This window comes from Osmerus eperlanus, chromosome 3 (assembly GCF_963692335.1).
Source record: "Osmerus eperlanus chromosome 3, fOsmEpe2.1, whole genome shotgun sequence".
NCBI classification, from domain to species: Eukaryota; Metazoa; Chordata; class Actinopteri; order Osmeriformes; family Osmeridae; genus Osmerus; species Osmerus eperlanus.
This window is the reverse complement of record NC_085020.1, coordinates 10,857,831-10,876,719: the sequence shown is the minus strand read 5'-3', so window position 1 is coordinate 10,876,719 and position 18,889 is coordinate 10,857,831. Positions and strand designations below refer to the sequence as shown.

The 18,889-nt window shown below is 43.8% G+C and overlaps 3 protein-coding genes across 3 annotated transcripts; 1 reads left to right on the top strand and 2 right to left on the bottom strand.

Annotated features, from left to right (window-relative positions):
* Positions 1-1,099: 1,099 nt before the first annotated feature.
* Positions 1,100-2,637, bottom strand: LOC134016739 (NAD(P)H dehydrogenase [quinone] 1-like). The gene is made up of 6 exons (XM_062456054.1): positions 2,485-2,637; positions 2,173-2,340; positions 1,933-2,063; positions 1,733-1,846; positions 1,510-1,611; positions 1,100-1,426 (listed from the first exon to the last, which is right to left on the bottom strand). The coding sequence occupies exons 1-6, from the start codon at positions 2,486-2,488 to the stop codon at positions 1,127-1,129; spliced, it is 819 nt and encodes a 272-aa protein (XP_062312038.1). The 5' UTR covers positions 2,489-2,637; the 3' UTR covers positions 1,100-1,126.
* Positions 2,638-4,880: 2,243 nt separating this feature from the next.
* LOC134016726 (NAD(P)H dehydrogenase [quinone] 1-like) lies at positions 4,881-6,418 on the bottom strand. The gene is made up of 6 exons (XM_062456048.1): positions 6,266-6,418; positions 5,954-6,121; positions 5,714-5,844; positions 5,514-5,627; positions 5,291-5,392; positions 4,881-5,207 (listed from the first exon to the last, which is right to left on the bottom strand). Exons 1-6 carry the CDS (start codon positions 6,267-6,269, stop codon positions 4,908-4,910), a joined length of 819 nt encoding a protein of 272 aa, XP_062312032.1. The 5' UTR covers positions 6,270-6,418; the 3' UTR covers positions 4,881-4,907.
* A 2,428-nt stretch (positions 6,419-8,846) lies between these two features.
* On the top strand, positions 8,847-12,289 carry LOC134016715 (zinc finger protein 271-like). Its single transcript, XM_062456038.1, has 2 exons — positions 8,847-9,161; positions 9,751-12,289. Exon 2 carries the CDS (start codon positions 9,950-9,952, stop codon positions 11,228-11,230), a length of 1,281 nt encoding a protein of 426 aa, XP_062312022.1. The 5' UTR covers positions 8,847-9,161; positions 9,751-9,949; the 3' UTR covers positions 11,231-12,289.
* The last annotated feature ends 6,600 nt before the right edge of the window (positions 12,290-18,889 follow it).

The following is an 18,889-nucleotide window of genomic DNA, read 5'->3' as shown; positions in this document are numbered from 1 at the left end:
TGGACCTCTGAGACTCCAGACCACTCTTTCTAGAACACAGATTTGTGTCATTGAATACTATCATTACATATTGGAATAGACACACAATATTTATTAATCCTTCACATCCAAGTTCTTATCCCAGAAAAACATGTTTCCAGAGCGGTATTTCTCCAGGCTTTAGGGACATGTATAGCTGGGTGTCATCTGCAAAGCAGTGGAAATGTACTCCGGAGCTTCTAATTATGTCCCCTAGAGGCAGCATGTAGAGATATTAGCAGAGGGCCTAGGACAGAACCCTGCGGTACTCCGTATTTTACAATGGAGCTCCTGGATGAGCGGCCGTCTTAGTGGACAAATTGTGATCTGTGATACAATCTAAATTACTGGAGTGTGGTACCAGAGATCCCAACATGGTTCTCAATACGTTCCAGGAGAATTTGATCCAGTGTCAAATGCTGCACTTGGTCCAGGAGAACCAGGAGAGATAGCGCCTGCGTCAGAGGCTAATGGTTCATTGACTACCTTGAGGATGAAATCCAGACTGGAGGGGTTCCTACAAGTGATTTGAGGAAAGGTGTTCAGTGAGCTGTTGTACCACAACTTTTTCCAGAATCTTTGCGGAAAAAGCCAGGTTTGAAATCGGCCTGTACTTGCCCAGAGACCCGGGATGCCGTTGGTTTTTAAATAAGGGCTTAAATGGTTTAAAATCGTCAGGGACTTGGCCAGTTATGAAAGATTCATTAATATGTACCATGGGTGAGCCAATAGGGAGTTCCTTACGAAGTTTGGCAGGAAGGGGGAAGGGGTCATGAAGGCAGCTGGTGGTCAGAGGGATTTCTAGTCCTTGTGGATAACCTCAGGAAGAGCAATTCTCCCCAGTAACATGTAATCAAGTTGTTTACCACAATGAGGTTACGTACATGTATAACCAGTTTCCTTCCCTTTATTGGAGTAGGCCTGTCCAGGATCCATCCTCTTAGAGAATGGAATCTGAAGCCACATCAGGTTCTTGATCACTAACAGAACTAGCATGCAAAAACTGCATGTCTAGAAAGAACATTCCATGGCAACAGTTCACATTTGTAGGTATAATGCAAATGAAGCACATGAGCCTGGATAGATTTGACACGTTTTATTTTAGGACTCAAACCCCAGCCTTGATCTGGTTGTTGGGAGGGAGGGGTTTCCCCAGATGGGTTCCGACCGTCAAGCCAAACTCTTGGTGTGCATGCTTCAGCTGAAGCTCTGGTTTAAGCTGGAAGCCATGCTCCCCGTCAAAACTATCCGAAGGTACAAAGGACAGCGGAGTTTCTCCTTGCAGCCCCTGAAGCCTGGTTCGCCAGAGCTCCAGCATTGTGGTGCGGGCTTCAGAGGTGATACCAGATGGAGCCCAGAAAATCTGAGGAGCCAGAACTTGAAAGCCACAGTAGTGAAGGATCCCATTCTACACAGGGAGACAATAAGTACATGCATCAGTAAGTCTTCCAAATCTCAAAGCAAAAAGGCATAAGGCTCAGCAACTCCCACCTGTAGAGGCCACAGGGTTACATTCATGTCTCCATTGATGCCGTTGGAAGAGAACATTGACTCCTGAGAGCCAGTGGTGAAGGATAGCATGGCTTTCTTCTCCTGGGAAAGGGGAAGAGTCGTATGCATCATTTTAGACTAGCTTGTAGAAAGTTGACATCCTTAATCTCTGGAATCAGATGGACCATGGGAAACAGGTTTGAAAACAAAACACAGTTACTACCTTGAAGATACCCTGGGTGTACCTCTTCTCTGGGGTAAAGGCATAGCCCAAAGTAAGCACACGGTCAATCCATCCCTTCATGATGGCAGGAACAGAAAACCAGTACATGGGGAACTGAGGATACAGCAAGTCAAATCACCAAATTAGGGTGAAAAACAACCAACACCATAAGACAGAAATGGTGTTTGTAATGCAACAACCTGGAAGATGATGATGTCCGCTTTGGTGAGTTTGCGGTGCTCTGCCATGATGTCATTAGAGAGCCGGCCCTCCTGCCAGGCTAGTTTGGTTTCTTCTGCATAAGAGAAGTGCGTAGAGTCCTTCACCTCTCCTGGATGAAGGAGAAACTAATGTCAAGGAAAGCACCAAGAAGCCGAGTATAGCTTCCAACAAGCTAGGTCCGCTTAGTCTCCATCAAGCAGTTAAGACTTTTGCCTCACCCGTGATATCCTCTGCAGTGGCAACAGCTGTGAACTTCATACTGTAGAGGTCAGACACCTCTACCTTGCAGCCCTGTGCAGTCAGAACCTCAACAGCCACATCTTTAGCTGCGGCATTGAATGAACCAGCACTCTGGTGGGCATACACGATCAGAACATTCTTCTCGGCTGGAATACAACAAGACTTCAAATCAGTTCCTTGACGTGGTTACACTGTTCAAAGCCCTTAAAATGCTAGGAATCATATGAAGACATCAAGTTGTTTCATCTTAAGCAAAGGCAAACCAAACATTTGACAAAATGACTACTCACCCATTCTTATCTGTGTGGTGTCTGCAAATTATGTTGGGCTGAATTGTAAATAGCTTGACTGGCCAGACAGCTCATACTTGCTCTGAGCTGAGGCTGCTGTTTTTATACTGCTGACCTGTTCACGCGTGTTTGTGCAGCACCCACTCACACAGCTGCTTATCAATCAGCAATCAGCTGAGACTTGATTGCTGATACTTGATGAAATCCATCAAAGCCCTTTCTTTGGCCCACACACTTGCTCAACTTCCGTATAATCATTGTTTTTTTCAAACAATCAACTTAAAGTAATTACATTTCTGAACATTTTCTCGTGAGTTATAAACAAGTGTGCCAAGCATGGTTAAAGCTGGCTCATGTAGACCAACAAAGTATCCTAACCAGTTTACCTCTCTTCCATTATATCAAGGGATATTGCTTGGGTTGTTTGGCCAGAATACATTTTCAGAAGTATACAAATGGGCTCCCTCCATACTGCCCATAATTTCCCCTATATAAAACCAAAAGCTCAACCTTGGGAAGAGGTGTTACTGGAAACCAAGTTTTGTAGCATGATGCACGACAAATGCATTCAATAAATGAGTTCAATCATGAGTTCAGTAACACACCAGCGATTGAATAAATGATATGTTTTTATTGAGGTGGAGGAGGCTGGTAGCTGAGGTAAGCCTGATGCAGTTTGGTGGAGGCTGGTAGCAGAGCCAAGACTGATGCGGTTGGAAAAACTCATTAGAGGAGAAAAAATGGAAGAAACCTTGGTAGGAGCTATTCATTGAGGGATAACATCCTCCAGAGACGGTTGGTGAAAGAGAGGTGCAGAACACAGGCTAAACATAGTCATACAACAGGAAAGTGTCAATGGTTGTTGAAACACCAAAATCCAGTGTTCAACTCGGGTCAGAGTTGGTAAATGTCAGTTTAACCCTTGTGCTGCCTTCGGGTCACAATGGCGAGTTGGCTGCGACAACTTTACCCAATACAAAAACAAATAAAAGCATTTTCTATTAACCTTCGCGCTGTGGGGGGTGTGAGACAACCCGACGGTTAAAAGAAAATGCTTCACTTTATTTTTGTATGAGGTAAAGTTGTCGCAACATGACAAGCAAGAACAACTCCCTGATGCACGAGGGAACAAGCTCAACCATTTTTTGATACTTGTGTTTCAATTGCACTGTATAAATATATGCTGGGGAGGGACAGATAGCCAGTTGGACTTCGTGAACCAGCCCAAACTCTGTTGCGGGTAGGGAAACTTAGACAACTTGTTGATTTCCAACTGCTGCATTAAAGCTGATATTATTGGACCTCTGAGACTCCAGACCACTCTTTCTAGAACACAGATTTGTGTCATTGAATACTATCATTACATATTGGAATAGACACACAATATTTATTAATCCTTCACATCCAAGTTCTTATCCCAGAAAAACATGTTTCCAGAGCGGTATTTCTCCAGGCTTTAGGGACATGTATAGCTGGGTGTCATCTGCAAAGCAGTGGAAATGTACTCCGGAGCTTCTAATTATGTCCCCTAGAGGCAGCATGTAGAGATATTAGCAGAGGGCCTAGGACAGAACCCTGCGGTACTCCGTATTTTACAATGGAGCTCCTGGATGAGCGGCCGTCTTAGTGGACAAATTGTGATCTGTGATACAATCTAAATTACTGGAGTGTGGTACCAGAGATCCCAACATGGTTCTCAATACGTTCCAGGAGAATTTGATCCAGTGTCAAATGCTGCACTTGGTCCAGGAGAACCAGGAGAGATAGCGCCTGCGTCAGAGGCTAATGGTTCATTGACTACCTTGAGGATGAAATCCAGACTGGAGGGGTTCCTACAAGTGATTTGAGGAAAGGTGTTCAGTGAGCTGTTGTACCACAACTTTTTCCAGAATCTTTGCGGAAAAAGCCAGGTTTGAAATCGGCCTGTACTTGCCCAGAGACCCGGGATGCCGTTGGTTTTTAAATAAGGGCTTAAATGGTTTAAAATCGTCAGGGACTTGGCCAGTTATGAAAGATTCATTAATATGTACCATGGGTGAGCCAATAGGGAGTTCCTTACGAAGTTTGGCAGGAAGGGGGAAGGGGTCATGAAGGCAGCTGGTGGTCAGAGGGATTTCTAGTCCTTGTGGATAACCTCAGGAAGAGCAATTCTCCCCAGTAACATGTAATCAAGTTGTTTACCACAATGAGGTTACGTACATGTATAACCAGTTTCCTTCCCTTTATTGGAGTAGGCCTGTCCAGGATCCATCCTCTTAGAGAATGGAATCTGAAGCCACATCAGGTTCTTGATCACTAACAGAACTAGCATGCAAAAACTGCATGTCTAGAAAGAACATTCCATGGCAACAGTTCACATTTGTAGGTATAATGCAAATGAAGCACATGAGCCTGGATAGATTTGACACGTTTTATTTTAGGACTCAAACCCCAGCCTTGATCTGGTTGTTGGGAGGGAGGGGTTTCCCCAGATGGGTTCCGACCGTCAAGCCAAACTCTTGGTGTGCATGCTTCAGCTGAAGCTCTGGTTTAAGCTGGAAGCCATGCTCCCCGTCAAAACTATCCGAAGGTACAAAGGACAGCGGAGTTTCTCCTTGCAGCCCCTGAAGCCTGGTTCGCCAGAGCTCCAGCATTGTGGTGCGGGCTTCAGAGGTGATACCAGATGGAGCCCAGAAAATCTGAGGAGCCAGAACTTGAAAGCCACAGTAGTGAAGGATCCCATTCTACACAGGGAGACAATAAGTACATGCATCAGTAAGTCTTCCAAATCTCAAAGCAAAAAGGCATAAGGCTCAGCAACTCCCACCTGTAGAGGCCACAGGGTTACATTCATGTCTCCATTGATGCCGTTGGAAGAGAACATTGACTCCTGAGAGCCAGTGGTGAAGGATAGCATGGCTTTCTTCTCCTGGGAAAGGGGAAGAGTCGTATGCATCATTTTAGACTAGCTTGTAGAAAGTTGACATCCTTAATCTCTGGAATCAGATGGACCATGGGAAACAGGTTTGAAAACAAAACACAGTTACTACCTTGAAGATACCCTGGGTGTACCTCTTCTCTGGGGTAAAGGCATAGCCCAAAGTAAGCACACGGTCAATCCATCCCTTCATGATGGCAGGAACAGAAAACCAGTACATGGGGAACTGAGGATACAGCAAGTCAAATCACCAAATTAGGGTGAAAAACAACCAACACCATAAGACAGAAATGGTGTTTGTAATGCAACAACCTGGAAGATGATGATGTCCGCTTTGGTGAGTTTGCGGTGCTCTGCCATGATGTCATTAGAGAGCCGGCCCTCCTGCCAGGCTAGTTTGGTTTCTTCTGCATAAGAGAAGTGCGTAGAGTCCTTCACCTCTCCTGGATGAAGGAGAAACTAATGTCAAGGAAAGCACCAAGAAGCCGAGTATAGCTTCCAACAAGCTAGGTCCGCTTAGTCTCCATCAAGCAGTTAAGACTTTTGCCTCACCCGTGATATCCTCTGCAGTGGCAACAGCTGTGAACTTCATACTGTAGAGGTCAGACACCTCTACCTTGCAGCCCTGTGCAGTCAGAACCTCAACAGCCACATCTTTAGCTGCGGCATTGAATGAACCAGCACTCTGGTGGGCATACACGATCAGAACATTCTTCTCGGCTGGAATACAACAAGACTTCAAATCAGTTCCTTGACGTGGTTACACTGTTCAAAGCCCTTAAAATGCTAGGAATCATATGAAGACATCAAGTTGTTTCATCTTAAGCAAAGGCAAACCAAACATTTGACAAAATGACTACTCACCCATTCTTATCTGTGTGGTGTCTGCAAATTATGTTGGGCTGAATTGTAAATAGCTTGACTGGCCAGACAGCTCATACTTGCTCTGAGCTGAGGCTGCTGTTTTTATACTGCTGACCTGTTCACGCGTGTTTGTGCAGCACCCACTCACACAGCTGCTTATCAATCAGCAATCAGCTGAGACTTGATTGCTGATACTTGATGAAATCCATCAAAGCCCTTTCTTTGGCCCACACACTTGCTCAACTTCCGTATAATCATTGTTTTTTTCAAACAATCAACTTAAAGTAATTACATTTCTGAACATTTTCTCGTGAGTTATAAACAAGTGTGCCAAGCATGGTTAAAGCTGGCTCATGTAGACCAACAAAGTATCCTAACCAGTTTACCTCTCTTCCATTATATCAAGGGATATTGCTTGGGTTGTTTGGCCAGAATACATTTTCAGAAGTATACAAATGGGCTCCCTCCATACTGCCCATAATTTCCCCTATATAAAACCAAAAGCTCAACCTTGGGAAGAGGTGTTACTGGAAACCAAGTTTTGTAGCATGATGCACGACAAATGCATTCAATAAATGAGTTCAATCATGAGTTCAGTAACACACCAGCGATTGAATAAATGATATGTTTTTATTGAGGTGGAGGAGGCTGGTAGCAGAGCCAAGCCTGATGCAGTTTGGTGGAGGCTGGTAGCTGAGCTAAGCCTAATGCGGTTTGGTGGAGGCTGGTAGCAGAGCCAAGTCTGGTGCGGTTGGTGGAGGCTGGTAGCAGAGCCAAGACTGATGCGTTTGGAAAAACGTATTAGAGGAGAAAAAATGGAAGAAACCTTGGTAGGAGCTATTCATTGAGGGACAACATCCTCCAGAGACGGTTGGTGAAAGAGAGGTGCAGAACACAGGCTAAACATAGTCATACAACAGGAAAGTGTCAATGGTTGTTGAAACACCAAAATCCAGTGTTCAACTCGGGTCAGAGTTGGTAAATGTCAGTTTAACCCTTGTGCTGCCTTCGGGTCACAATGGCAAGTTGGCTGCGACAACTTTACCCAATACAAAAACAAATAAAAGCATTTTTTTAACCTTCGCGCTGTGGGGGGTGTGGTGCGAGACAGCCCGACGGTTAAAAGAAAATGCTTCACTTTATTTTTGTATGAGGTAAAGTTGGCGCAACACGTGGGGGGGGGGTCACAATGATCCAAAGATAACACAAGGGTTACATTTACATTTAGTCATTTAGCAGACGCTCTTATCCAGAGCGACTTACAGTAAGTACAGGGACATTCCCCCTGAGGCAAGTAGGGTGAAGTGCCTTGCCCAAGGACACAACGTCAGTTGGCATGACCGGGAATCGAACTGGCAACCTTCGGATTACTAGCCCAATTCCCTCACCGCTCAGCCACCTGACTCCCAGGTTTTGCCCCCTGGAGTAAGTTCCGCCAAGGTCCTGAAGACTAAAGCGGTCTAATTTCTGTGGACTTGGATGACTTTGTTTGGAGAGATGAGAGTGAATGACAGTGGTCTAAAATACCAGTCATTCTATGCATTTGTTCTTTGTCCGTTCCCGGGCTATAATAGGATTGATGGGTCTGTTTAGGCCCGGGACATCAACATCTTCGCACTTAGAACTGTCAGAGACCCAACCTTCCTCTCCGCCCCCTTCTCTGTTTCTCTCGAAATCGAACATGTTTGGGGGGGGGGGGGGGGCTTTAGCTGATTCAAAATCAGCATTACCTGTAGAGGAAGGAGGAGAGGTAGCTTGCTCAGAGAGGCAGAAACAATATACTGACAGGGTCAGGGAAGAAGCCGAGGAAGAGGAGAGTGACCATGACAGGGCCATGGGAGTGAGTGAGAAAAAGATGGAAGAAAGAGTAGCCTAGTTGACGACGTGGTAAGGAGTGCAAATTAACAGGGACTCAGGAAGGGATGGAGGCTGTGTGTGTGTTTCTGTATTGTATTTAGTAGACACTTCTGTCAAAAGCGACAACATATGAATCTTACAATAATTAAAATGAACAGTAAACTGTTTTAAAAGTTGCTAAGCCTATATTAAGCAAAATAGTAATAATAACAATACAATATCAAATATCAATAGGCCTATGTATATATTTTTTAATACCATACACCATACACCATCCTACCATACTGGAAGGATCCTAAACTATCACATGAACGCAGAACACTAAGCAACTCATATTATAGAATGCACGCATATTTTAAGGACTGTCTGCAGGGAATGTGTCTGACCAGTCACGGTGGGCGTGGGCCGTCTGGGCCACGATTTTTTGTCCCAGTCCAGCCCTGACCATATATCTATGCCCTCAACCTGCACCTACCCACCCCCCCTTCCACCCAGACGCAATCAGGACGGGCGATATGCACCTATCTCTACCAGAAATGAACAATGGACAGTCTCTCGCTCGCTCGAAATACAAAATCCCCGATTTGCGGGAGATTGTACAGCATTTGCGGGCGTCCGGGAGCCGCTATTAAAATCCGATGTCTGCAAATGCATTCCAAAAAACAATTTGCCAGCGCAAAAAGACACTTGAGGAACTTTCTTTTGGGGATTCTGTTTCCGTCAGTTAAAAGTTATTTGTAACACAGCTAAATACAGCTCAGCCTGAGCTCAACAGTTAGCCTGCCACTGAGCAGCCTATGTGATACAAGTTACCCTAGTAGTCACTGCGCTGGGAAACCAATAAACCACGGCAATGGAACGGATACCTCTCTGAAATGAGCTCGATTTATCGAAATAAATCTGGATTTTCCTTAATTTACGTTGATGGAATACCACCTGGCCAAACATTCCAGATGCGGTGACTGAGTTTTCTATCCATCATCTGGGCTGATGGATATGTGCCCTATCGCTCAATCTACACTTGTTTCTCATGCCAGAGGTACGTACAGTTAACAGTGTGCCTCAGGTTTTAACATTCTTTTAGAGTCCTGATGTATTTTAAATTCAAAGTTGCAAATCTGACAGCTACCAAAGTTAGCATTTAATGCGTTGCTATTGACACCGTTGTGTCCCGAATTTGTGACTTTTTACTTAGTTTTGACTCTAAACTTTTGAGATCACCACGTTGTTGTATTCTACAGTGGGGAGGACAATTTGACATGTTTTGATAATTATTCCAGAGGGAATTGTTGATTTACATAACAGTTATCTTCTACAAAACATGTGTGTGTGTGTGTCATCTACTTAAGAACAGTGTAGTTTTATTGTATTATTTTGTACTATTATCATTATTTGATCTGAACCTTAGCAGTTGCAATACAATGTCATGTTATTGTTCATTTGCAAGTAATGCTTAGAGTGTAATCACATTGTATTGCGTGTTTCTCCAGAAATAATAAACCTAAATCACACACTTTTCTCACCAAATGATCAACATTACATATGCAGAGTAGACATTAGGACAGACAAAAGATTTCCTTTTTATGTGAAAGCTTGAGTTCGTATTCACTTGGAACTGTTTCTTCCAGATCTCCTATTGGCCAATCATACTTGATCGTGGGCGGAGACGAGACAGAGAGGACATCTTAAGGCTCCAGAGAGACTCAACCAGAGAGAAACAAGCTCTGGATAAGAGCGTCTGCTAAATGACCAAATGTAAGCTTCCAGAGGCTAGATACCAGACAGGACCCAGAGAGACCAGACAGAAAACAAAGAGAGACCTGAGTTATGGAGACACATCAGTGTGACACCTGTGGGAAGAGCCTTTCCTCATCCAGTAGCCTCAAGCAGCACGTGATGATCCACACTGGAGACAAGCTCTACAACTGTGAGCTCTGTGGCTGTAGTTTTACAACAAACGGCAGTCTGAAACGCCACATGCATATCCACTCCGGAGAAAAGCCTTACAGCTGTGACCTCTGTGGTAAAACCTTTAGCCACTCTAGCCAATTAACAGTTCACAGCAGGATCCACACTGGAGACAAGCCCTACAACTGTCACCTCTGTGGCTATAGTTGTACAACAAACAGCAATCTGAAAAGCCACATGTATATCCACTCCGGAGAAAAGCCTTACAGCTGTGACCTCTGTGGTAAAACCTTTAGCCACTCGAGCCACTTAACAGTTCACAGCAGGATCCACACCGGAGAGAAGCCCTATTACTGTGACTGTTGTAATACATTATTCTCTACCTCTGGTGGATTGAAGGAGCACAGCAAGATCCACACTGGAGAGAAGCCGTACAGCTGTGACCTCTGTGGCTATAGTTGTACAACAAACGGCAGTCTGAAAAGCCACATGTATATCCACGCCGAAGAAAAACCTTACAGCTGTGACCTCTGTGGTAAAACCTTTAGCCATGCTGGCGGTTTGAAAGATCACTGCAGGATCCACACTGGAGAGAAGCCCTACAACTGTGACCTATGTGGCTATAGTTGTACAACAAACAGCAAGATGAAACGCCACATGTACATCCACTCTGGAGAAAAACCTTGCAGCTGTGATCTCTGTGGTAAAACCTTTAGCCATTCTGGCCAATTGACAGTTCACCGCAGAATCCACACAGGAGAGAAGCCCTACAGCTGTGACCTCTGTGGTAAAACCTTTAGACAGGCAAATACTCTCACTCTTCACAGCAGGATCCACACAGGAGAGAAGCCCTACAGCTGTGACCTCTGTGATAAAACCTTTAGCCGGGCAGGTACTCTCACTCTTCACAGCAGGACCCACACTGGGGAGAAGCCCTACAGCTGTGACCTCTGTGATAAAACCTTTAGACAGAGAGGGGAATTCACAGCTCACCGCAGAATCCACACAGGAGAGAAGCCCTACAGCTGTGACCTCTGTGGTAAAACCTTTAGACAATCTGGCCAATTGACTGTTCACAGCAGGATCCACACAGGAGAGAAGCCCTACAGCTGTGACCTCTGTGGTCAAACCTTTCGCAACTCTGGCAATTTGACAGTTCACAGCAGGAGCCACACTGTACATAGAACCCTACAGCTGTGACCTCTATGGTAACACCTTCAGAAAGACTGACCATTTAATAGCTTACAGCAGGATCCACACAGGAGAGAAGCCCTACAACTGTGACCTCTGTGCTAAAACCTTTAGCCACTCCTGCCAATTGACAGTTCACAGCAGGATCCACACCAGAGAGAAGCCCTACAGCTGTGACCTTTGTGGTCAAACCTTTAGCTAGGCTGGCAGTTTAAGATTTAACAGCTGGACCCATACTGGAGCCATACAGCTGTGACCTCTGTGATAAAACCTTTAGACGGAGAAGGGAATTCACAGTTCACCACAGAATCCACACCGGAGAGAAGCCCTACACCTGTGACCTCTGTGGTGAATCCTTTAGACAATCTGGCCAATTGACAGCTCACAGCAGGATCCAAACTGAAGAGAAGCCCTACAGCTGTGACCTCTGTGGTGAAACCTTTAGACAATCTGGCCAATTGACAGCTCACAGCAGGATCCAAACTGAAGAGAAGCCCTACAGCTGTGACCTCTGATGTCAATCCTTCAGACAAGCATGCACTTTCAGAGTTCACCTCACAAGGAAACACACTGGAGAGAAGCCTTTTCTGTGACTGCTGCAATAACTGCTTCTCTACCTCTAGGGAATTGAAGAAGCACAGCAGAATCCACACAGGAGAGAAGCCCTACAGCTGCCCACACTGTGACTATTCAAGTAAAACAAATGACCATCTGAAGAGTCACCTGCATATCCACAATACAAAACAAAGCACTGATGTCTGGGGCCAAGCTGTCCCAGCTGTCACCACCTGAGAGAACTTCTGTATGACCCACAGCTGGAAGAGCTATATTACTGATACGCAGAATGTCTGTGAGAGAGAGGCTTCTCTCCTTTTCAGGTCAAGAGGTCATGTTGTGGCACTCCCAGGGTCTCACTTGTCCAGACTGACTGAAGTCAGTGAGGAGAAACTATGCTGGAAAAGGCTTCAATGAGTTAAGATGCTGTCAGGTACAGTGATGCCGGTAACGCGTTACTGTAATCTGACCACTTTTTTCAGTAATGAGTAATCTAACGCGTTACTATTTCCAAACCAGTAATCAGATTAAAGTGACTTGTCCAGGTGACTGTGCGTTACTATTTTGTCATTAATAGTAAAATATATATTTGATTTCTTCTTGCATCTCTGGGATTTAAGCCTATGCGACAATTAAAGATCCTGTAAAGTAAATTCCATGTTTTGCTTCTAAGTACATTATATACATGTGAAATGAGTTCCTGAAAGCATGTGCAAAGCGCTAAAACTTTGTCACACTGAAATGTGGAGTTAGACCATAGAGTTAATATAACTAGAGGAAGCAACTTTTGTCTTCCAAGATGGCGTCCCCATTCATTTCTATGAAAAGTGCTCAGTGGCGCAGTGAGGTAAGCGAGAGTACAAAACTGGACCGCGCCATCTTTCCACTTCCGACTCTTCCGGTCTAGCTTTAAACAGTGGCTCTTTTTTCCCCTAGCTCCGAGACCTCGTGCACACTTGCAACAAGCTGTACACGTCATACTTTGCGACAACCAGTCGCGAGCATAGATTTATATGGTTGCGAGCGTGTGAGCTAAAGGCATTGCAGTGGCAGAATGGGGTACAAGTCCGATAAGAATCAGAGACATTATGCAAACTTTACGGGAATGTATGCTGTCATGTATGCTGTCACTGTATAGTATTCCTTTCACTTGTTTTTTAGAAATAGGCTATAGGGCTAAATATAGGCTATTCTAGATGGAACTCATCACATATGTTGTTTTTTTTTCTTCGTGATTTGAGTATGATTTCCAACGCATTGTATCGGATTAAATAAACTGTTAACATGAACACTTAGCTCCGTCGTTGTTCTCGCCAGGCAAAGAAAGCTTAATAGTTATTTTTGTAACAGAAATCTTCCATAATGCAGACTTACCATAGCTTACTGTCAACTTTATATTCAAACGAAATGACACGAAAATCACACTGCCTTCAATTTAACATCAGTGTAGAAATGTGGCTTGTGTTTTATATGTTCAACTAACCCTAACCCAAACGTTAATGGATATAACGTGATCTAACAAGACTTGGTAATAATGTAATAAATTGAGAAGTGTGTCTAAAATATAATCTACTTTATTGAACGTGCCTTTGAAAGGGGCATATTAACAGAACTATATACAAGACGTTTCCATCAGATATAAGTGGGGGTGAAACATAGTCACTGAGGACCTTCATTGTCCCACAAAAGCAGTCTGGCTTTGACACGATCAAAAAAAGAATAATGAGTGTGTTTAACAAAAGCTTCTGAAGGCAAGACTAATATTATTTAAATATATATATATCATTTCCTATTGTGGTTATCAGTTAAAGTACTATTAATATTCGTCTTTGCTCCAGATAGACATGTCAACAATCTATGCTCACGCTTAACATAATATAATATTTGCCATCATGTCATGAACGTTTTTACGAAAAATCTAATCTATTTTAAAATAACGGGAATAAACTATATTAACAACATTTCGTGTGACAACCATTTGCTAAACTTGCTACAACAGGGCAGGCAACTCAAGCCATTTCTTTCAGCTCCAGGTAAATCGACAATCGGTCAATGTGAACTTTTGTGCTCGTGCCCTGTTAGTATCCGCGAGCACATTTGCAGGCAACTTTTATTGACGTAAGCAAATACATGGGGTGCTAGTTTACCCATTTCGGATTGGTTTCAATCTTAGCAAAAATCAGGAAAAAATATTCTATGAAAAAGTTAGTAGTATGAGCCAGGTTCGAGAATTGAACAAAAATGATTGGGGGAGATAGTTTTGTAAATGTTGACTGGAGTTAATAGAATAAAAACGACCGGAAGAGCCGGAAGTCTAACAAGAAATGCAATACCACCTACATCCACCGGGGCCGTTGCTTCAAGCCGAGGGATGGGGGGTTGAGTTAGACCGAAGAACAGTTTCTCTTCCGTTTTCAGATCAGGTTTTAATGGGCGGAGCCCAAAAATGCCCTATCTACGTCATTTCGCCCCATCTACGTCAGATCACTGAATTGCTGCTCCTGCTGTCAAGAACATGCCGACCGCATGCTGTGCCATGTAAGGAAATATAGTAAGGAAACTATCTGAACTTGTCTACTTCATGGTATAAAGGCTGATTGTAATCCATGCCTCACTCATCTGACCACTCTGCCTTGGACTGGTTAACGTTAAATGATTCCAGCTCGTTCTAATAAACCAAGTCAACTCTTTTTAATTGTCGTTCATCTTTCCGGCCACCGATTGACATCATCCTAACAGCTAACCAGCCAACAACATATTATTGCTTGTGAACAAGGCTAGGAAACATCTACATAGCCTACACAAGACTCATGTTGGCTGTAAGCGACTGTTAATTGTTTTGAAATATACAGTTCAGTAACCTTCACATTAGCCTATTTGTCCTTTCTGCTCATCTACCTTACTGATGTAGTAAACTTGTGTCATTTATTTTTGTGTTTGACAGCATAATCACCATTTGGAAATCCACCGATGGCAGTCAATTAGTCCATGTGCCAAAAGTGCAGTTTATTCAGTTGCCCATTCTGCCAGGCATCTATTTTCAAGCCACTTGACTATGCTGCATGTGTACACACATTGAGACTCACAAATTAAATGCTGTGCAACAGGAAAAGCTCAATAATAAAATTATAATATATCCTTATTTGATTCAGCTCTCTTTAATCATAGGCATGTTTAATGGTTGTATTTGTGTCATTTAAGTCACATTATATAGGCATATTGGACTCAAGCCATTCAGCACATGTAGCCTATAAATAATGTTACTGAAAAACCTAGACCAAGTTCAGGTGTGTATGCTGTAAGATTCTGCTCATGACTAATGCTTTAACTACATCTGTTTACCCTAACACATCTGTTGCTCACTCCACTGCAAGCCCAACCTCTCCATGTCAGTCTGGGACTGAGCTGAAAGTAGAAATACAGACTGTTTCTTGACTAACCACCAAAATACTGTTAGAATACTGTTAGAACTTGTTAGTATTTTCTACTGTACTTTCTCTGCCCTTCTTGTCAGTACCTCAGTCTGAGATCAGCCTTTGACCACATCCCTCAGTTCAATGGTAGCATCACAAGCTTCACGTGTTCTGTCGAAATTGACTGTATATTATCACTGTCTATTATTGGGGCCCTGCCAGATTGTGCCAATATTTTTCCTGTGCCTTTCCAATGTTTGCTAGTGTCAGATTCCGTACAGACAGCTAGGCTATATATTTTTGACCCTTATTTTGCCAGTCATTTAGCTGTTTGCCTGTCCCTGTAACCTGTAACATGACTAGACGCATTGCTGTAGTTTAAGTTTATGTCAATTAACCAATTGCGTTTGAAAAAGGTTTAACGTGTTTATTTAAATTATTTTTTTCTTTGGAGATAAAGTAAATACGCAAAGTCATGCTGGTTCACATTGTGAGAAAAAAGTCTGCAGCAGCATTTATGAACAGCGCTTTCTGAAAACGGACAGGACAAGAGCCCTGCTAGGGCAAAAATACACTTTACGGAACTGTCTTTTGGGGTTATGTTTCCGCCTGTTGAAAATGCTTTGTAACACAGCTCACTCTATGGTCCAGAGCAGAGCCATATAAAACGTTTTTTATATAGGTTATTTTTACATGGGTCTGGTGGTCCAGAGCCATCGATAGAAACGTATGGCTCTGGCAGGGTCGTGCAAAAGGAGGGTGGGCTGCGGCAGTTGATAATTTGAGAGATGCTTTCAATGAAAGCACATCAACGCCCTCTAGCGTTGTATTTCACGCCTCTTCCTATCCCCACCAGAATCCATTCTGAGCGATCGCATGGGGGAGTAGGTCAGCCTTTTAACGACGATGTATCAATTGGTTCTGCAATTTAGGTGAGCCCAGCGGCAACGCGATTCTGACGCACCCAGGTGATGGAACATATCTCCATATGAAGGTGAGAATGCAATGCGGTGCATTTGGGATTTTGAATTGACTATTCAGATTCGCCGACCCCGTCGTTATCTAGATAGATTCGATGCTTAATGTAATGTAGCCTAACGGGAGAAAGGGTGCACTATACACCGTATTGAGTGAAGTTCAGTGCTGCCGAATTCTGCTTTTGTTTCTCCGACAGACATGATTTGCATTGTGTTTTGTGGACAGATATCCCCATTATTTTATATGCTAGGGCTACTGATCACTAGGTAGACAACATTGTAACATTACGTTGTATGCCCATGGGCTCGGTCTATGTCACAGATGAAGACACGTTGTGTGTAGATTTCCCAAATTGTTGGCAGTGTATGCATCCTGTAGCTCTCTCAGGCAGGGTATTTCTCGCAGGCCTTTGCTTTGAACCTACTAGAAATTCACCCTAATTGGTACACATCTAGTAGTCCTGTAGCGGAAGACAGTGGTGAGAGATTGGAAGGAGGAGGGGGGCACATCTGGATGGGTCTGGAGCACAGGTCTGTCAGTCATGGTGGTTTGGGGGGTGGGGATCTGACAAGATCAATGCTTCCATTTATGAAGTAGTTGCAGGAACCTCATCTTTCTGCTTTCAGACTGTATTGGGTCAGAACTCCTTATTGCATTTTCTGTTAAACTATTAGTATTGTTTTTTTTTTGTTTTTTTTTACCTTACCTAGGCTGGGGAACTGGTGTGCTGCCTTCACACAAAATAAATGGAGATTTAAAGCCACTATAACTGTACATGTGCTACTGGTATGTGCTATATGTAGCCTAGCACATGTATGCTGTGCAAGTAGAAATAGGGACATACTATATGTACCCCTGAGCCCTACCCAAGTCTGCTTCAGGTCTCCCGTAGCAGAGTTATAATTGTAAAGACTAAGGTGTACAGGCTATATGATTTTATTATTCCTTTTTGAAAGATTTGCAAGGGAGTTAGCATACCAACAAAGTGGGTCAGCTCTCAACTCTGTGTGTGTGTGTGTGTGTCTGTCTAGGCCTATGTGGGTGTTTTGTTCAGTACTATAGTCATGTGTTAATCAACAGCTGTTCTACAGGGTTAGGTCCAGTGCATGGACAGATTGCAGATTACCCATCCCATAAATAGCACTGGAAGGGTTTCTGTCCAAAAACTTAATTCGCTTAAAAATGTTTTGTTTTAAAAGTTGAAAAGACACTGTGTGTGTGTGTGGGTGGGTGTAGGTATGTGTAAGTTTACTGGGTATGACAGTCACATGTTTAATGTCATCTTGCACTTATCTGCTTTGCATTGGTTATGGTTAGTAAATATGGTTTAAGACTTTATTACGGATGTGTGTGTGTATTTATGAGGAGGTGAATATGGATTCTTTTCTTAAACAAACAGCCCTAGAGTAAGGCAGATGCCAGGGGCTGTGGTGCCGTAACTGGCACAGCATGACACAGAGCCACAAGGGCAGGGCACACTGAGGGCTGGATATGGGGGAGGGGATGGGATGAGAAGGGAATGATGGGGGGGGGGGGGGTGGGGGAGAATTATGGGTGTGGGAGAGAGCAGATGCCATGGTTACCATGGCTGTCCACAGGGTGTATTTGTGCCACCCAAAGTGCCAGGCATCACACGGATGCTGTGCTGGCATCTCCCATCACTCAACCCTCCTCTCTGCCTTGACATTGGGCCAAATGGTTCTGCAGCTGGGCGAATAGTACATCATACACACACCACCAGAAAAAACACACAGCCACTAAAACACACCCACACCACCTACAGAAAAATACACTCCCACACACACAGACACACACACACAGCAACAGAAGCACAAACACACCACCACCACAGTAACACATGCTCTACTACAGAAATACATACTGCATTCAGACACACACATATACACAGACACAGACATACATAACAAGCACAGAAACCCACACACCCTAGTGATAGAGTGACAATCACTGACAAAGTGATACTGACAATCACTCACACATCACACACAAATGATACACACTGTAAGTTCTTACAATGACTGTACAAAACACACACAGATTCCTGGATCAAACAGCTGAAACACATTATTCCTCCCATTGTGACTCTGAGCAAGAGTGGAAGCCAAAGAGAAAGAGATTGAGTCGGATCTGACCGTTGCAAGTTCTCCTGGGGAGTTAAGTTCATGGAGAGTCTCATGGACAGTAATGTCACTAGTAGTTTGGACCTCTATGTGACTGTCTGTGACTCTGTGAGTGAAGAAGATAATGTATGCAATGAGGTATAGAGTAATAGGCCTATATGGCCTTAAGCCTTGTGTTCGCTCAACTGGCTTGATGCCTCAGTGCCTCTGCGCTTCTTCTACACAAACACGCTAACGACTGTGATTCTAATATCAGTCTCACTTTCTGCTCCTGTGCACCCAACCAGAAATGTGAGCAGACACGTGGTTGGTTATCCTGAATATTTTATACATACATTACTGTTTGACTGAATTTGCTGATGTTCACATATTCTGACAGCAGACATGAAGACAGATAGAAAGACAGGCAACCAGACAGGTAGATAAGCAGGAGACAGGCAAACCGACATACAGAAAGGCAGACAGAACGACAGGCAGGTTGGCTGGTGGGAGGGCAGGCAGACAGACAGACACAGATAGATAGAAAAACAGGCAGACAAGGCTGGCAAACAGACAGTCATTTTTACACATGGTGATTCCAG

Coding starts and splice junctions, on each gene's coding strand:
- LOC134016726 (XM_062456048.1), bottom strand. Junction 5,845..5,953: donor CACTGCAGAGGATATCACGG/GTGAGGCAAAAG, acceptor TCCTTCATCCAG/GAGAGGTGAAGGACTCTACG. Junction 5,393..5,513: donor ACACCCAGGGTATCTTCAAG/GTAGTAACTGTG, acceptor CCCCTTTCCCAG/GAGAAGAAAGCCATGCTATC.
- LOC134016715 (XM_062456038.1), top strand. CDS start 9,950: ATGGAGACACATCAGTGTGACACCTGTGGGAAGAGCCTTTCCTCATCC.
- LOC134016739 (XM_062456054.1), bottom strand. Junction 1,847..1,932: donor CGGACATCATCATCTTCCAG/GTTGTTGCATTA, acceptor CTGTATCCTCAG/TTCCCCATGTACTGGTTTTC. Junction 1,612..1,732: donor ACACCCAGGGTATCTTCAAG/GTAGTAACTGTG, acceptor CCCCTTTCCCAG/GAGAAGAAAGCCATGCTATC.